At 35.7% G+C, this 20305-nt stretch overlaps 1 protein-coding gene across 1 annotated transcript in view; it reads left to right on the forward strand.

Annotated features, from left to right (window-relative positions):
- LOC115410805 (cGMP-dependent protein kinase 1-like) overlaps window positions 1-20305 on the forward strand; it is a 119544-nt gene that overhangs the window by 57220 nt on the left and 42019 nt on the right. The window contains 2 exon segments of the mRNA XM_030122624.1: window positions 17411-17448; window positions 17450-17517. Coding sequence (XP_029978484.1) covers window positions 17411-17448; window positions 17450-17517 — 106 coding nt within the window.

Raw genomic sequence — 20305 nt, forward strand, 5'->3', positions numbered from 1 at the left:
AGCTTATATTCTGGTGCGCCTTATAACCTGGAAAGTACGGTAGGTTTTTTTTTTTTTTTTTTTACCTTTATTTAGCCAGGAAGTCCCATTGAGATTAGGAATCTCTTTTGCAAGGGTGACCTGGCCAAGGTAGCAGCCATACAAAGTCCAACAACGTAAAACACATACATGATACACAATGAACAATAAAACACAATAAAAAACTATTCAACCATAATGGCATCAAGAAATACAGTGACATTCCTCCCTTACTGCATTCTTCATGATACTTTTAAAATCATTAACAGAAATGAGTGTATGTAGTCTTACTGTTTTTTTGAAAATTATTCCATTACCATGGTGCATGGTAGGGAAATGCTGTTTTTCCAAAGTCTGTCAGAACTCTGGGAACAATAAAGAGTTCTTCAGCATTAGCAGGTGGCTATGCTATGGGTTAGATCAACGATGAACTCAAGGAAAACTCAGAAGACCTCGAAGATCGACTGGCGCGAGGGAGTGATTAGACTGATGCACAGAACTCAATAAAACCCTGTAGACATGAAGTGCAAGTAAAATAGTGGTCCATGTATTGACACAAACAAACAATATTTACAATATATACAGAAAAAATAGCGTTTGCTCAACCAGGGTTATATTATCCTGTTCTTTTTTTCTGAAAAAAAAAAACAAAAAAAAAAACAGTCTTTCTCCATAGAACATTAAAGTGCAAACTGTACCATCTGTGCAAAAACACAAACATTACACATTTTCTTTTCCACTAAAATCCTTGTCCATTCTCCAAACCTAAACTCTTTGTCTCATCTAATGACACATCACCATGGCAGTAGATTTGTTTGTTGTAAGTCTCTAAAATGAGTCTAAGGTGCTCCAACGCTAAAACATTACTTTCACCTGCCACATATTCTAACCTGAAGAAAAACAAAAACAAAAACACCCAGGAATGATCCCATGACCCCCCTGGCAAGCCTTCACACCCACCCCACAGTTTGAGAAACACTGAGCTTTTTGGAATACTCAGTGTCATGAAGGTTTTGTTCAAAAATACATAATACCCTGTAGCTAATCAGAGCCAGAATCCATCAAACCTCCAACTGAACTGAAGTCTCTATCATTCTGTTTCGATCCACCTGATTTTTCTGAAGTCATATAATCACACTAGAAATTTACATTCACCAAACTAAATGTCTAAACTGAATGGTTTGCATCTGATGACTGTTTTCTCCATGGGTGGAAATTACAGGGGTAGAGGAAAAATCTGCATCCCAGTGGAGCACCACTATTACGATTTTTTATTCAAGTCGTGATGTTTTGAGCATGGTGGCTTTTATTCATGCATCCTTTACTTTCCCTTCTATTTATTCTTTATTCTTGTGAAGTACAGAGACACAGAAGATTTGAATCCGTTTCCTGGTTAAAACACAGTTACACAAGATATCATTAACTATGACTTTTAAATCAAGTTATACAGGGTTTTACAGTTATTCAACACACCTGGTTTTCCAAACATGTAACACACTCACCATGCCAGTAGAAATATGTGAACCAAGCTGTATATTTTTGCATTGCTTTCCCACGAAATGTATTCAGTTGCCACTTCTTTTAGAATTCATGAATGTTTCTGTCAGTCAGTGTTCACAGGCAGCAAGGTTCTGTACAATGGCAGCGGACTGTGCAGACATTTAGACCCTGTTTAAAGCAGCTCACCTTCAGTTCAAAACCTCACAAACCGTTTCCTCTTTACAACCTGGTTGCTGTTTATACAAAAGTGGCCACATGTATCTATATATATCAGTGCAAAATACTTGATATTTTCCCACTAATACTCATGTATATAAAAGTCTTACATTATAACTTATGGCCATGGGCAAGCAAAAACATCAGATCCAAATTTTCTTTTGCTGCTTTTGTTGAAATATTTACCCCGCCCACAGAAGGGGAGGCAAGGGGTATTGTTTTTGGTTCGATTTGTTTGTCTGTTTGTGTTTCTTTCTTAGTTTTTTTGTTAACACTAGCACCAAAACTATTGGTTGAATTCATACCAGACTTGGTTTATAGATTGCCAATGACCCAGAATAGATCTCATTACATTTTGGGAACAGTAGGTCAAAGTTAAAATTTTTATGAATTTTTTAAAATCTTTTTTTTTTTTTGTCCATTTACTTATAATGGGCAAAATTTCACATGTCTGTAGGAGTAAAACTATTGGTTGAATTTATACCAAATTGGGTGTATAGATTGCCAGTGACCCAAAATAGATGTCATTATGTTTTGGGAACAGTAAGTCAAAGTTAAAATTTTTATGAATTTTTTAAATCTTTTTTTTCCCCCCTATTTACTTATAGTGGGCAAAATTTCACATGTCTGTAGCAGCAAAACTATTGATTGAATTTATACCAAATTGGGTGTATAGATTGCCAGTGACCCAGAATAGATGTGATTATATTTTGGAAAAAGTAGGTCAAAGTTAAAATTTTTTATGAATTTTTAAACTTTTATTCCCCCCATTTACTTATAATGGGTGAAATTTCACGTCCATAAAAACATCAATTTTGTTTCATTTTACTTCAAACTCTGCACATATACAGAGGCAGTTGATATGCTGACATCACCACACGCATAGACATGATGACATCAGCTGAATTGATGCCAAAATAAGTTACAATATGTGTGAGGGGCGGGGTTTGTTGTGCCTGGCACCACTTGGTATGGATGTTTCATAGCAGAATAAGACCATATCTGTGCTTTTCAGGGTTCAATGCATAGGAGAAGAGTTAGAGTAAATTTAAAGTTCATCCATGTAAAAGTTAGACACAAACTCATGTAGACAGATACAGTAAAACTTATAATAACTGTCATATTTACGTTTTATATTGTATGTTAATGCATGCAAATACCCACAATAACGTTATCATTTTGGAAGTTAATTCTGATTTTAAAAATTATATTACTGCAATTAATAGAATTATTAAAGACTTTTCAAAACTTATCAAGTATCTAGTCTATACAGTAGTAATAAAGGTTTTCCTCTATATGCATTTCTCCTTTGTAATTTCTTGTACATGTGTTGTAGAGTTTGATTTCTTCTGTCAAAGCCAGATAAAACACTTAAAGGTAAAATATTCTTTTTGCATAAATAAGGTGTAACGAAGAATTCAAATAGTAAGTAAAATAGTAGATAATAGATACCCAGTTTGATAAAGTAAGATAAATTGGGGGATAAAAGTAGACAGGAAGGAAAAATGCAATATAGTAGAAGAGAAGTACCTGTAAATTTGCAGAGTATTGCAGTCACATTGAATATAATATTGATAATGATACTTGAGAGTTATTGTTGTGGATGATAGCACTGCAGAATGTCCAGTTTCAGTCTGTTTTACAAAAAAGGAAGACACTTGAAAACATTTCACTTCTCTTTCAAAATGAAACTGTGTAATAAAAACCCGACAATCCTTCATCAAAATGGCTTGTTTACAAAAAATGTAGAGTGAATTGAATGACTCTTTTAAACTCAGCGGGAACACAGTGATGTGCTTTATCCAAAACTCTGCTATATTTAGTACAATTTGAAGCTTTTAACAATCTTCTGAGAATACTTACACACCTAGAGAAGAGTTTGGCTCACTGCGTCAAATACATAAGCACATGAAGACTTTGAGCTAAACATGTCTATGCCAAACTGAACCTTTGCCATTAAAGTCTTAATTTATTAAAATGCCAGTTTAGCAGAAAGTGAAAAACAGACCAACACTCTTTGAATGAGTCTTTCAAAGCAGTAACAGAACAAAACACCACATCACTCCTGCTTTTACTATTTAATGTACTGTTTTACTTTTCTCCTACAGGCTTCTAAAAGACTTCTCAGCTACAGTACAAATACTCACATTTCAATGAACACACGAAAAAGCTTACTTTTAATTCCAAACCATGTTTTTTTGTAACACCAAAAAATACACACTGTACACTCATGGGAACAGGAATAATTACAGCAAAATTACAGTATATTATAAGGAGTGGGAATACTGCATTGTTTGAGTCCTCCTCACACACTCCTCCTGTATATGCCTATTTCCATGTGTGGGTGTTTGCTAATTCCAGGTGCATTTTGCATTTTAATTAGAAACGTTTTCCCAATGATTGCATGGGACTGTATACTTGTCTAATGTACGAAACAGGGTGCAGTGTTTGCAAGAAGGTTTGGAGAATTTGAAACTTTTGACATTTTTTTCCATTAACTTTTGTAACATTGGTTATGATTTTGTACACTGTCACTTACATTGTTTACATTTAGATTAGATTACATTACATTACATTAGATTACATTGGACTTTCACTGCACAAGTACAAGCGCTCAACATCAAAATTAACTCAAGCAATATAATTCATAAATAAGTTAACCCTTCTTTACAGCGAAGTGCTGTAAATGGCTGCAGGACATTTGGGCGCCCAAGGCATAATTTCTTTGTAGATTTTATAAATAAATAAGTGAGTGAATGAATGAATGAATGAAAATACATGCATAAACATGTTACAGTGCAATGTTCTCTAACCTCAAGAAATGTATTAGTAATAGAAGTAGATTTGCATATAACAATATATATTGAATCAGTCCTAACCAGATAATTTTGGTCTATAAATTAAAAACTGAAACTGGAACTGAAAACCTTTCATCCAGTTATGAATCCTTTTACCTGTTGCATGAAACTTAGTTTTGTGGGGCTAAATGTATATTGTGTCAGCTACAATGGTAATGGTACCTATAGCAGTTGTGCTTTGTCTTAGCTTTAAATAATTCAATCATATGATGATTACATGTATGTTCGTGCCCCTCTGGTGTGTGATGCATATACTGGTACCAGCAGCACTGGGATGATTAAATATAGATGTATATAGATGTATAAAAATAGAGCTCACAATATACTCTTTGCTTTCATTCTCATTCTTAGATTAGTGTAATCGTAGATGACCATAAAAAGCTGCCAAATCATTACTTCAGTTAAGAAAGTCATCTCATCTATAAGACTTTAAGCGTAAAAATGCTCTTGAGTAGTCTGACTTTTCATGCTTTAACAGACTGTCGTAGTGAAAAAGATTGAGAAGAAATAAAAAATGAGCAAAAGTGGTGTATTAATTTCATCTTAACATTTCAGTGTGAAAATGAAATTAACTGAAACAAATATAAACCAGAAAAAAGACATAAAACAAAAACAGAAATGTTAGTTGAGGAGTGTAAAGGTTCTTAGTTGAACGTATGCAACAGTTATTGTAACATAAAGTGAAATATACTGTGAGAGATGTTATTCTATCTCGTCCACCTTCACATAGACTACAGTGTTTGGTCCAAGCTGCTGGGTGAGGTCTGTGTTTGTCAAATGTCACGTTAAACTGAAGCTTCAGATCACCATTAGAGATCCGTCCATCAGGTCAGCATCTGGTATTGAACCACTGATTGATTTGCCTCAACTGGTTTATCCTTATATATCCACAGCAGACTTTTTTTTTTTTTAATTTCATTTTATTTTATTAAATTATACATTTACACAAACATGTACTTAGGCATAAAGAATCACACGAACACAATACAATAAAACTAACTACACAACAAACCAACAAATCTATCAAACAAAACAAAGCAAAATCATAAAAAAAGAAAACAACAACAAAAAATAACAACAAAATAAATAATATTCTTAACTTCTCTTTACAATGCTCAGGGCTGATTAGAGTTCATATAACGTATACTAACTACAAATGTCTCCATCAAGAGGACATAGGAGACAGCAGGACACTTGTTGACAGTAGAGAAAAAAGGATTCCATTGTTGATAAATCAAATTAATTTGTCCATGAACAGAAAACTTAATCTTTCAGTAATCTCACAGCAGACCTTTTTAGTGGAAGTTTCCTCTGTTGTATGGATCATTAACTGTTTAGAATCTCAAATATTACAGGAAACTGATCTGAGTTCAGGAGGAGACGAGTAAGAGTGGGAGTAACGAGGCAGGAGTCTGAAAACATCAACTCTGGCAGCCCAGTGTGTGTGTGTGTGTGTGTGTGTGTGTGTGTGTGTGTGTGTGTGTATGTTTGTGTGAGAACCTCCAACTTTTTGTCAATGCTTCCTGGTAGAGTCCTCACTAAGCAGCGGTTGCCAAGCAACAACATCACATCCAGCCAATAAGCTGAGTTTTGGCAACTGTGTCTCTTGGCAACAGCTTTGGGTTCGAGGGGATTCGTTTCCGTTTGCTCAAGCTTTTTGCTCGTTATCTTCGCATTAACACACAGCTTATATCTCCTCACTGTGTCAGTTTTATGGCTGCATCTGAATATTTAATTAAAACGCTGTGAAATCGGCAAGAGTTTAAGTCAAAGTGATGTCCCTTAAAAGGTACGTAGTTTCTTTAATGAGGAAAAATATTCAGATGTGTTTTGCCCTCTGCAGGTCTATTGTGTCTAGACTTTATTTTAATATGTAGGTGCTCAGCAGCTTCACTTTTAAAACCCAGCAGGAAAAAAATAAATGGATGAAATATTGATGAAGCAGCTGGAGAAACAGCCTCTTCATCCAAATTTAGGTAAACACGTTAAATCAGAGATTTTAAGGCTTTTAGAGTTTTTGTCTGTTGGCTGCCTGCAGTCCAAAATCATGCCACAAGAGCCAAGTCAGTAAAACAAATAATTTATATACAAATAGCTGAAGATTTTTAGGTCATCAGTTCATTCAGATGTGTAGCAGTGGAGAGGTACGTATATGGCTAATATTAGCATGGTAGAAACCATCTGACATTTTGAATAAAGGAAAAAAAAAATTTTAAAGTGGATATTGACTGATATTGTTATCATTTTTGCCATAAAAACAGTATGGTAGCTTGCTATCATTCAACAATTTTGATATGTTAATATCATCATAATACAGATGTTACATGTCCATAGTACTTCCACTGTATAACATGTTCACAGACCATCCATCTTTTTATATATGTCCAAAATACTGTGTTATCGTGCACATACTGTATCCTCTGAACTTGCTGCTTGTTGCCTCGTACATGTGTAATGAAAATAAAGTTGAATCTAATTTAATCTAATCTAATCAGTTTAGCAGTTAGAATTAGTCACTTTAACATACAGTAGGTTACATACATACTGTGTTGCAGCGTTAGTCTTACTAGCAGAGAATTTTAAAAAAAAAACGTGCTTATTACATAGATGTTAGCCAGTTGCTAAAATTAAACATGTGATTGACAAAGGTCCAAAAACCCAAAAGGGCCCACAAATTTATTAGATCATTCAGTTTATGTGTCTATTAGTGTGACCATCAGCTTTGGATGTAACATAATCTATTAAAGGAGTGATATTTAGCTTTTTTAAATGGAATTATGCATTTTAAAACATTTCCCTGTGGTCTACATAAACTGTAAAGACTATGCTTGAGTCTGAATTTGTCATTAATTCAACTCCACAGGTCCATCTTCAACCCTATTTCTGAGTAATGACATCAAAAAGGTCGTTTGGAGCGCTGGCCCTTTAAATGCAAATGATCCACTTCATGCCCCACCCCCATCCAGGTTGTTGACCGTGCTGCTCTGTCCCATTCAACTAACAACTGAACATTTTAGGTAATCATCTCAAAGTTTGGACATATTTTCAATTTGGACTACAACCGCTGTTGCTGACAAACAATTATGTTGTACTCGGAGAAATGTGGGAAGTCTTGACCTTATATATGCAAATGTCATGAAGTAACTAGTTATAGACGTAACAAATTAAGAAGGAATTAAAACAGGTTGTAGAAATCCACTCGATTTTTGCCAAAATGAATATAAAGATAGTTTTGCAGGACCTGGAGGGTTCAAATTCAAACTTTATGAACTATTAAGGCCCAAATACACAAATAAATTTACCAAAGACTAATAAAAGTGGGTTTAGCAAAATATGACCCCTTTAACATTTAAAATGCATAGATACAAGATTTTTCCAAAAAGTATGAAAGTACAGAGGCCACCTTGGAGAAAAAAACTGGGTATAAAAGCACAAATTTTCTGTTGTCTAACATATTTTAATGCCACTATACAGAGCCAAAGTCCTACCCTGTCCACTGTGTCCCATTGGACAGAACACAATGAGAGAGACTTTTTTTTTTCAATCCACTTTTTACACATATGTTTTTCAAGTTAAGATAATTTTACGAGTCAAGAAAGTTGTTTGTGGTCAAGATAGTAAAGAAATATTGAGTTTTGTGTTAAACAGCAAATTGGAAAATCTGTTGATGAACATATATGGATTTTACGGTACTTTAAAGTTAATTAGTTGTATCACTGTTAGTTTTATCAGTATTTGTCATAGTTTTATCACAGTCCTCTGAAACTAAATTCCTTCAGTTCAACTGTTCCTCAAAGTAAAATGAAAGCCCACTTGAATACTTAGTAGATGTCACAACTGTTGTAATTAAGAACTTTGGCAAAATCCCCAAACATAAGAGATCTGTGATTTGTTATTAGGTACATCCACAGCTCATTTACTTGTCATCAAAGGCTCAGTTGTGGAACAGAGCCTGAGACACATTCACTGGGAAATATCTCTTTCTCTTTTTAAAGATGTGTCACTAGGCGCCTGTTTGATGTAGGAAAAAAGTTGCCAAAGGGATCTTAAAAGTCTCCAACTCCAGCAATTAACATTAAAAGCACTGTGTTGAACTATTTGCTGCTTCCATTTCCACTGACCTCTGACCTTTACCACACACATTCATTTTCACACACATAAACAGCCCATTATGGCCACACACACATACTGTCAATTAGGTCTGCTGCACTGGAGTGTCTCCTGTTGTTTCCGTGGTTACAAAGACACTTGGCATCTCCGTAGCAACAGGCGGCAGGTCATAAAGCAGTGGAAACAAGAAATAAAAAGTAAATGGCCAAACAGAGGCTTTGTGATTTCACCTCAGTCATTAAACACACAGGTGAGTCCGCAGGTGGTTTGTCCAGCTGCTCAGGGCAACCCAACAGTCTCAAATGAGATCTCATTAGGCAGCAAAACACATAAACTGTCATCATTTGTAGTAGTTTGTGACATCTCACTTTTGAAGAAACAATCCATTAAATATCATGACATTTTCTCGGAGGCAAAGTGGGTGTTCGTTAGTGGTCCTGGGCTTTAACACAGCAGACCAAACTTTGCTTCTTGTTTCAAATTGATAGTATAGTTTCTTTTACTGAACCAAACCTAACCCAGAATTTTCTGATCTGCCTTGGCAGAGGTCTGCGCTCTATGAGTGCTTCTCGTTATCTATCATTCTGTTCTTTAACTCATTGGTAGTTGTGGCTGAAGATATATTTTATGATGTCACAATGATATTGACCTTTGACCCTTGACTTGATCGTCAAAACATAATTAGTCCGTTCTTGAGTCAAGGTTTTTCTCTCAAGACCCTGACTTTTGACCTTTTGTCACCCAAATCATTGCACTTGCTCATGCATTGTGTACATACAGGGTACGATTTGTTTGGGGAGATGGAAGGGATCAACCTCCCCTCTGGTTTTTACATCCGTACTTCTGCTGAATGAATTTCATCTTGGGGGTGGGGGGGTGGGGGTGGGGGGCTGCAGCAACCCTGTCAATGATTAAAAACCAATTGAAATAACAGGCAGGTTGTGACTGAATTTTCTTACACGTATAGCCTACATTGCTCGCATTGACTTTCACCTGTACCAAACTGTCGGCAGTCTCAGAATTCGCTAACATCCCCCTCACGGCCGCCTTAATGCACAGGCTTACCAGGGGCCCACCGAGTTCAGAGGCCTATCATTTTTGGGTCAAAAAGAAAGACCAGTGTCCAATACTAAGGAGTAAGACCGGTGTGGCTCCTCCAACTCCAGTCATGCTGTGTGCTACAGTATATGGCAGTGCGCACTGCAGTGACAGCTCATGGTTTGACCAGTTCATCACAGATGCACGTGTGTTTTTGGCTGACGGGATGAGTGTGGACATCAAGGTATCGTGGGACACTGGGGCTAAACATTCATTAATTGTTCAGTCAGTGTTGCCTTTTTCGTCTGACTCTGAGGGTTTTAACTTTGTGGTTATGCAGGGAGTGGAACTTGGATTTGCTCCTGTGCTGCGACATTACGTGGTCTTAGACAGTGACCTGGTTAAAAGGTGTATTTCCACTTGGTGTTCGCCCTGCTTTACCTTTGGGGGGGAGTGCAGTTTGGTCTACTGGCCTTCTGTTAACTTAAAATAGAATTAGGCCTGTCGATTGCTTGTTTTTTTCATGATTTAAAAAAAAAAAAAAAACATTCACCCCTCTGTTTTTTTGACAAATTGCACCTGTACATATATCACATATAACATAAGATATAACAAAACAAAACATAAGATATGCAGCATTAGATATCACTAAAATTTTATGCGTAGAAAAAGGAGTTCCAACTACTTTGCAAATAAAGTTCAAATTGATGCTTCAAATGTAGTACTAAAGCATCATGGGAAAGTTCACAAAATTACAACTAAAAAGGTGCTAGTATCTGCATATAAAATAACAGTGATTAATATTTATGACTAATTGACACTTCATACTAGTTAATGCAGCATATGAGCAGATTTGATGAAAATTTGGTGACAAACATCATATGCTGCTTTAAAGCTCGGAATTCAGATTCTAAAACATAACTAAAATAAGTTACTTGTTTCAGTAGTTCATTACACCATATCTACTTGAACTGTGGTATAATTGTATATATGTACTGGAATAGTGATTCAAGTAGGAGGTGTAATTGTGTGTATTAACTCTTTCACTGTACAATTCTTACCAGTGAGCTTCTGTAAAATGTAGTAAAACTACTAGTTTCCATGTCGTTGGGTATTCCCCAACACTTTAGAGCAAAAGTTCAGGTGGGAGAAGCTGTTGTTTGCTGTTGACAAAAAACTCCCAGAGTATATGTGTGTTCTGTAAAACCAGACATTAATACTTCTGCTTATCAAAATTGAACCAAGATTCTGTACATCTCCAAGGTAACGGCAGATAAATGGTATGTGCCTTCATACACAGCATTCACGTTCAGGTGCATACCTTGTATCCATGGTAACCAATTCTGTCTCAGCATCGCAGCTGAGGTTTTTGGGATATCTGAGGCTCTAAGCTGAAGGCAGCTGTGACATCTGGATCATTTTTATTGCATTTTTATATAAAAATATTGCAGCAGCTTAACTGATTAGAAGACAAAGTGGAAAAGACAGTACAGGACTTTTTCTGCTCCATCCACATCCCTAGAGGCTCATATTGTGACAGATAGACTGATGATTATACAATAAACAAAGATTCATAACTTATATTTTAAGCCATTCATTTAAAATAAGCATAGTTTTAGCATCTCATGGTTGATTTTTATAAAACTTTACATATAAATTCAGTCTCACATTTATAGAAATAGAACATTGCAAAAAAGAGGTGTCCAAAAACAAGATAAAAACACTAAAGTTGAGGAGATTTCTTGATATATGAACACTTAAAATAAGAAATTAACTCTTAAAACAAGAAAAATTATCTAAAAGTTCTAAATCTTAAGTTTTTTGTTTTTTGTTTTTTTTTAATCTTGGTAAGAACCAGCTAATTTACACTGAAAAAAAACTGCATTCAGTGTGATTTACAGCGCACAGCAGCAGATAAGTGTGCTCTTTTGTGTGAGTCTGAACTCTGTGACTTCTCTGTGGTTAATGTTTGTTCAGCTCTAGGTCAGAATCTTGGCTCAGATTGTTGAAGACAGTTTTTGTGTCCTGCTTCCATCTCTCTTTCTTCTTGATGTTTATAATCCACACCACATTGTCAAGCATTCACTACGGGTTGGTTTAAATGTTCAAAGAAACAAACCCCTTGTCAATTTTCTGATGATGAAAGTGAAAAAATACATTTCTGTGCTGATAACATGAGAAAGTTTTTCACTCTGAGCTTGATGATATTAATCATATTTTCAGATGTCCACCTTCACTGAGGATGATTTTATACTTCTGCTGAAATGAACCCTTTGAAATCAAATAACACTCATCAGGTTCAGACTGCTCTTTATAGGACTAAAAAGAATAAATTAACACTTTTGTATAATAAATGTCTATTCCCTGACAACAGCATGCAGGCTCAGTTTGTTCCTCTGAGCCAAACACTGGAGGTGTGTTTGATTTCCATTACCTCTTACACCTGCTGTGAAAACAAGTAAACAGAAAATGTACACCTCTCAAAGTCCACTATCCACGGCACTGATTACATGTTACAGCAACATGAGCTTTAAAAACATGAAATCATTAAAAGATATTTAAAGATGTTAAACAGAATAAAACTCACTGAAGCAAAAGAACTGTCAATGCATGTATAAAAAGCACAACTTGCAAATAAGCAATCCCAATATTCTTAGTATAGTAGTTTAGCACGTTTACAGAAACATAATCCCTTATTCTGAAAAAGACAACATTCTCGGTGAGCTGTTTTCATGGCATGGCTCTTAATTTAATCTGTTGTAAATGTACGGTCAAAGGAATTGTGTGACCTTTTTTATATTCCTTATGTAAAGTTTCTATATGAAAGTTAATCTGTAATTGTATGTTTTTTGCATTGTATATGTAATGTATTTGAATTTTAGTTTTTTCATTCTGGACCCCAGGAAGACTAGCAACCACCACTGTGGGAGCTAATGGGGATCCTATTAAGCAAATAAACAAATAAATAGCTTATTAAAATGAATATTCCACTAATATTCATGTTCACATGCAGCTGTATATACCCCAGAAATACTTTTTTTTTTCCCACTGCCTCCCTCTTTTGTTCTTCAGACACCTTCATGAATAGATCAGCTTTTCCATATTTGCTCAAATCCAAAACACAGTTGATGCCCTGTGTCATAATAATAATTATTATAATAATAGTATAATATATATTAATAGCATTCCAACCAGAAATGTAGACCTTTCTTGGAAGTAACCCTCCCTACAAGAGCGGATCTTTGTCCTTACATGAAGATAAACCAAAAGCTTTTAGCATCTTAGCTCCAAAATTAAGCTAAAATCACGGTTATTTTAGACCTCCCTTGTTTTCTTCAATTTCTTGTTCATTTTAATGCCTGGTACAACTAAAGGTACATTTGTTTGGACAAATATAATGATAACAACAAAAAGAGCTCATACGAGTTTAATTTAAGAGCAAATATCTAACCGTTTTCCATGGTTTTCTTGATAATAACCAACATCACTTCAGTTCCTACATTAATATCTATGGCATTGTACTGCCAAAAACAGTGCTTTTAGGCATTCCATGTTTTCTTTTCTGTCTGTTTTAGTCACATGATACACATAGGAGTTAGTACTTGATTGCATAACCATTTTTTTTGATTACTTTTGATGAACTAATAATTTTTTCCGCGACTGTACAGTATGCAAAAGTATCTCAATGTTGTAATATTACTGATGACCACTAGATGCTGCTCCGAAAGTTCTGGCTCCCTTAGACTTACATTGAACTTCTCTCTACAGATACTATGCCAATACTTTTTCCAAGATTTATTCCAGTCTCATCTGTTTTATTTGGGACCTCCAATAACTGATCTAGTAGTCCATCTATGAATATTTCCGCTATTAATATGGTCTGTGCACTGTAGGGCTTTGATTGACAGGTCTGCATGCTTACTCACTTGCCAAATGGACTTTCAATTTATTTAATAAAACATTTTTTCCTGACAAACAGCTTATCTGTAGTTGTGGTAATGTTCCACTGACAAGCCTGTCAAATACCTTTGTTAGACAATGTGCATTAAAGTTTACTGCTTTACCAAGTTAGTAACTTGGTGTCTAGCATTAGCTCACCACTGATCCATAGTTCCTATAATTCCCATAATTCTGCTCCTTTTGTCCAAATATGGCCACTTTTGGCTCCAAAAAGCCAATATGGCATGGGCTAAATCATAGTGTCCTAACATCAAAACAGCTGCTCTGAATCCAGTGGGTGACATTAAAGTTCCTGCATCCCCTAATTCTATACAATCTATGCCATAAACAGGGGATGCAGGTAGCTATTCTATTCTATTCTATTCTATTCTATTCTATTCTATTCTATTCTATTCTATTCTATTCTATTCTATTCTATTCTATTCTTTTTTCTGACATATTATATTACATTATATAACACACTGTATACATGTCCAAAGAATCCTCATAAAAACAGAATACTGTTGGCATTATTCCACATATTTTAGTCTGAAAACTACTCCATTCTGAATATGATCTAATTTGTAATATCCAAACAAAATATGCTGTTTATGTCATACGATACTTGTCAAATTCAGAATTTTGTTATATTTAGAAAATACCGTGCATGTCAACCCACTCAAGCTGTTACCTTTTGTAAATTCTTGGTTCCTGTGGCTTATTGATTTTAGAAAACAATTACTAAATATACTTGGAAAGGTTTAATAAAATAAACAACAAAAATGCACTAATGTGTTGATAACAAACTTTGTTCTAAAAGTTGGAGTCCATCAGGAATGCTTAGCAGAATGTTTTCAAAGTAACACAGTATGTTTTTTCCTGGATGTATCATTAGTTGTGCAACTTAAAAAAGTACTGGTCAGTTCTGTCAACCCTCGCCTGTTCTGGTTCAGAGCAGTTTGACTTGGGTATATTTTAATTGTGCAACATCAAAAACAGACATATTGCTCCAGCAGCTTCTCTCACAGCAGTTTGTACAATTTTTATTCCCATTTAGTACCTTACAAATACATGATTTCTCTCTCCGGTACACAGTATCAGAGAGTTTTGGTTCAGTTCTCTCACACCAGGTCAGAAAACAGTGAAGCCGACCACACGCTCGGTTTAACAGTCACAGCTTCGGGTCTTGATGTTTTCACATCTTTAGTTTCTCTCTCATTAAATTCAGCATGTCCTGTTTCTTTTCTCACATTCCTCATGTATTCTGTCTCACACACATTTACCCAATAAACCAAAACTATCAGAATGTTTTAACACCTTGTGTACGGCACAGCAACATAGACTTAATTCTCTTACAGGTGTGTTTACCACTGTTTCGGTCAGAATCAAGAGCCAAAGTCTGTCTCACTGATCAGACTTTGCCTTCACTTTGCCATCTCTCCGAATTATGTCGCCTGGGTTAGGGTCAGTAAACTGTACTGCATCTGTCTGCAAGATTAATTAAACATAGCAACTATAGCAATATATGTTTCTATAACTTAAAAGGGTTCTAACCAAACATATCCGGCTTATATCTGAACATGCAAACAAATCCACACTGTATCGACAGACTGTATCAGTCACTTAATAAAGTGTAATGCTCATTGTTTACACACATCTGCATTATATCATCAAGTTTTGTTCTTCAAATTAAAATCCCTAATTGCTTATTTTGACAGTCTGACAAAATATCGCTGTGTCTTATCTTCACGTGCTGCATCAGCTGATAGTTTACATTATAGCTCTGTTAGCTTAGCTCTGTTTTTAGACAGAAAACAGCCACAGTAGAACTTTGTACCTTCATAAACCTCATAATCAAACTCACTCATGTAGTAGAAACGCTGCCATTTCAGAATCAAACTCCATTCTTTACATTTAGAGCTGTGTCCAGTGGAGAAAACAACAACAGTGGTTGTAGCTTTTATCACTTTGTCACTTTCTTTGAGTCTAAAATTAGTTTCTTCTGGGTTCTTATCCCATCTGGTCACTTTCTGAAGCTTTGGTCAAAGCCCTCATGGTGCAACATGATATCATGAATTGTGTACAGATAACACTCCACTATTAATTGGCATGTTATCTGTACGTATTATAAGCTTTCTGCATGTATGTTCATGCCACAGCAAATACCACCTGATTAGTGTTTAGGGTTAGGGTTAGTGTTAGTGTTAGGGTTAGGGTTAGGGGTTCCAGATATGTAAACCGGAACTCTTGGTGTACATTGACACGCGATCAAATGTCGGTGAATAACATGCAAAAGGATGAAAATGCGAACGTATAGCACGCCAAATGCCATAAGAACTGGTGTGACATACAATGCAATTTCATGAGATGAGTCTGCATGGTGTTAGTTTTCGTCACCATGGGACATCAGCAGAGTGACTCACTACTCCCTCTAGTGGTCACATAAATCTGTCAGACCATATGTATGAATACATTCAGTTCATATCTCTATAATCCAGTACATCCAATAGTCTACATTGGTGTCTTTGGCAGAACTTCATAGCTCTTCATTCTAAACAATCTAATGATAATTTTTGGTCATTTTTTAAAAAATATTTGAAAATAGAAACACAGTATACAGCCCCGTTGAACATGAGGCACTGAATAAGACAATAAAGACAATGGGGATGCACCCTTCCCTGACAAATCTGCAAATAAAGGTCAGACAGCACAAATGAGAGTGGCAACATAACCACAAAATCAATGAAGAAGACAAAAATATGATCAGCAAGAAAGAATAAGAGGGAACTGTAAACAAAAGGACACATTATTAAATGAATTAAAACAAAAGTTTGCACCATTAAAATACTTTTTTTTGCAACTGCTCACTCCCAGTATGACTTTTCTGTGCTCATTTGATTGACAGAAACCTGATTATGTAGTTTATAGAAAACAAAAACAAAGCTTTATAGTCATGAAACTAATTTTAAATGATTTGTGGGTAGTTGAAAAAAGATTAAAAACATTCAATTGAAAAGATCTAATTGTGAAGTGAGGAGAAAATAAAAGGATAAAAGGACCATATCCAATATTTCACCTTATGTTGACTTTTTTTCCCTTTATTTTGTGCATTTTCTGTTTACGCAGAAGGGCTGATGTGAAGGTATTATTCACCCATTCATGTGCAATCAACAGTGAAGATGTTTTTATGGTCATCTTAGCCTTAAGAAGCTTCTGAGGGGCCCAGAGGTCTTTAACCAAGTGTACTTTTTAACATTGTTACTAAGCAACAGCATCAACTCACACATTTCACCATAATGGATCTAAATTTAAGCTTTAAAAGAGAGGTTAAACATAAAAATTATGTGATCAGAGCCAAGTGTGTGAAGATTTGAGGCGCCACAGGACGGAGACGGCGGCCACAGGCTAAGATGTCATATATGCATGCTCTGTTGCCATGACAACACCTGCTTACTGTATGCACACAAAGGAGAGATATGTTTTTATCTGGTCTGATCTCTGCCTCCCCCATACATTAACATTTGCTTATATAAAAATACGCACACACAGCTACAATACAGCCTATTCATTACCACTCACCCGTGTAATTTTTCCAACTGGCATCCAGATCTTAGTATATAATTTTCATACTTCTTACTCCGCAGCTGTGTGAAAAGTCACAATGCATTCATGACATTTGATTTAATATTTCTGACATGTAAGTTTCCATAATGGCGAATGTGTGTTTTCAGCTCTCATCCATGTGAAGCTGTGGGCAATCGACCGGCAGTTGTTTCCAGACCATCATGATGAGGACCGGACTCATTAAACATGCAGAGTACATGGATTTCCTCAAAAGGTGACTGCTCTGAATTACAGAACAATCACAGAACAGGGGTGTCGAACATCATTTAGTTTAGGGACCACATACGGCCCAATGGGATCTCAAGTGGGCTGGCACCAGTAAAATAATAACAGCGGAAAAAGTAAAATTACATTATAAAAATGTTTACATCTATAAAGGATCCTTTAAAAAAGTGTTAATAACATGAGTACGTACATTACAACTCACAGTAGAAAGCATTTGTGACAGGCATAATATTGTTAAAATTGCCCTTACTTCACTTAAGACCATTCAGGTTATTCACATTTTTTGGGAAAGGACAGTTTCTAAATGTAAATATTTTCATGAATTGTACAATTTTTACACTAAAACAAACAGAAAATTTGGAGTTGTTAGTATTTATGGGTTATTATGATTGTATTTTACTGGTCTGAAACACTGGAGATTAATTGGACTGAATGTGGCCCCTGAACTAAAAAGATTTTTAATGCCTATTTCACAGCCATACTGGCAAAAATTTAAGAGTCCTAGAATTTAGGAAAACTTGTGGTCAGCCAGGTCAAGAATGGTCTTTTCTCCAACCAGGCATTCTTAAATTTGTACTTCCCATGCTGATGTTTCACTTCTTCAAAGTTAACGAAACTGGTTCCTATTTCAGTATAATTGTCAGTTTGAAACGGGTGGAGCTGAGTCGACTAACGTACTTTCTTTGCTGCTCGGACATTTCCCGGACACATTTACACACAATACAGTGAACAAGTTCATGGCAACATATCTTAAGTCCTACCATATCAAATTTAATACCTTTTAAAGACTTTTTTTTAAGGTATTAAATGCAGATTTGTAAATTCAAGACTTTTAAGATCTTGTAGGAACCCTGTAAATAAATAAAGTTAATCTATCTGAAAAAGCTGACCACTCAGGTTATTCACATTTTTTTGGGAAAGGACAATTTCTAAATGCAAATATTTTCATGAATTGCACTATTTTTACACTAAAACAAAGAGAACTAGAAAAGCACTAGGAGAGTGCAGACCTTCACCAAGACAGATCAGCCCCCCCATCACCACCAAAATTTAATCATTTTTCCATCCATAACTTTTTGAGTTGTCTTGCTAACAGACAGACGAACAAACAACCCCCCCCTATTACCACCAAAATTGAATCATTTGTTCCTTGTTCCAGTATCAACATTTCCTGAAAATTTCCTGAAAATCCATCCATAACTTTTTGAGCTATCTTACTAACAGTCAAACAGACAAACTGTGATGACAACATAACCTCCGCTGTTTCACTTGGCAGAGGTAAAATTTGGAGTTGTCAGTATTTATGGGTTATTATAATAATATTTTACTGGTCTGACACACTGGAGATCGTAGTTGGCTGAATGTGGTGCCTGAACTAAAAAGATTTTGACACCCTTGACTGTTAATATCTTCAGTATAATTTTTTCAATTTCACAAATTCATCCCACGGGCTGGAGCGGACCCTTTGGTGGGCCGGTTCTGGCCCGTGGGCCATATGTTTGACACCCCTTGTCTAGAAGTAAACAGCAGACAGACAGAGGTCACCTAAGCAGCTTAATGTGGTTTTTCCTGCCTAAACTTTACCTCTAATATTAAAGTTTATGCAGGGATAATAGTCTGTTGTCATCCGTGTGTCCAGATCCACACTTTCAGCTCCTAGTTTTAGCTTTCAGGCACATTCATGGCCTGATTCAGCCAAAGTCCACTATCTGTCCAGCAGAAAAATCCAGCCACAATACACCATTATGTCAAGACACCTCACAAAGTAATGTCAAGACCTCACAATATTCTACGGAGAAAAACTCAACTGCTCCCCTGAGAGACAGCACTAGGAGACAGTGAGAAGGAAAAGCTCCCTTTAATAGAGGAAAAAATCTCAGCCATCTGCCTCGATCGGTTGAGGTGAGTGGAAAGGGGAAAGAGCACAAAAGGCGTACAGAGACCAGCTGGTGAACAAAGTGGAACATTTAGCAGCTAAAGAGCCACACATTTTACTCAGGAGGTGGTGAAGACTAAATGTAGAGTAAAAAGGAGAAGGAGCACTAGTTTTCAGCAGGGTAGCATAGATGCCATCTGATTGTTATTTAAAGTTTAACTGTAATCAGGTGCAGAATCAGAAAACACTTTGGTTTTTTGGAAGCCTTTTTGTAGCCGGTGTCCATAAATGGAGAGCTGAAGTCCTGCCCCTTCCTGTTATTCACCATGGGACCTTATCTGGAAAATAAAACAGTAGCTAGAGACAAGTAATATTTTATCCTGTTTGAATTATGCATCATCCAATCCAATCCAACTTTATTTGTAAAGCACTTACATAATTTTAGGTGGAATGATTAAAGGTAGGAGCGGTTTTGTATCAAGGTTATAATAGTTTGGAATTTTTCATTATAGTTAGTTTTATGTAGTTTTGACTCTTTTCTTCAATTCAGTTAGTTTTAATTATTCATTAGTGAAGGTTTGCTAGTTTTTATTAGTTTTCAGTTTTTTTTCTAAATGCTTAGTTTTAGTTTAGTTTTATCATATATTTTATTAATTAATTAATTAATTTATTTGACAGGGACAATGGAGTCAAACATAATTGCGAATCTTTTGCTTTTGCTGCAGCTCTTTCATAATTCACAGTTTGAGTTCTTGTTTGTTCAGTATTAATTGTCAGCCTTGTAAATCCAAGCTGGACTGACTGTACACATCCTGACCAAGGAAAATCAAATTCTCACTTTGTGCAAAAATCTACACCTGACTTTTCTGCCTCCGTCCATAATAATATACATTATATGGAC

Source organism: Sphaeramia orbicularis, chromosome 19, assembly GCF_902148855.1.
Source record: "Sphaeramia orbicularis chromosome 19, fSphaOr1.1, whole genome shotgun sequence".
NCBI lineage: Eukaryota > Metazoa > Chordata > Actinopteri > Kurtiformes > Apogonidae > Sphaeramia > Sphaeramia orbicularis.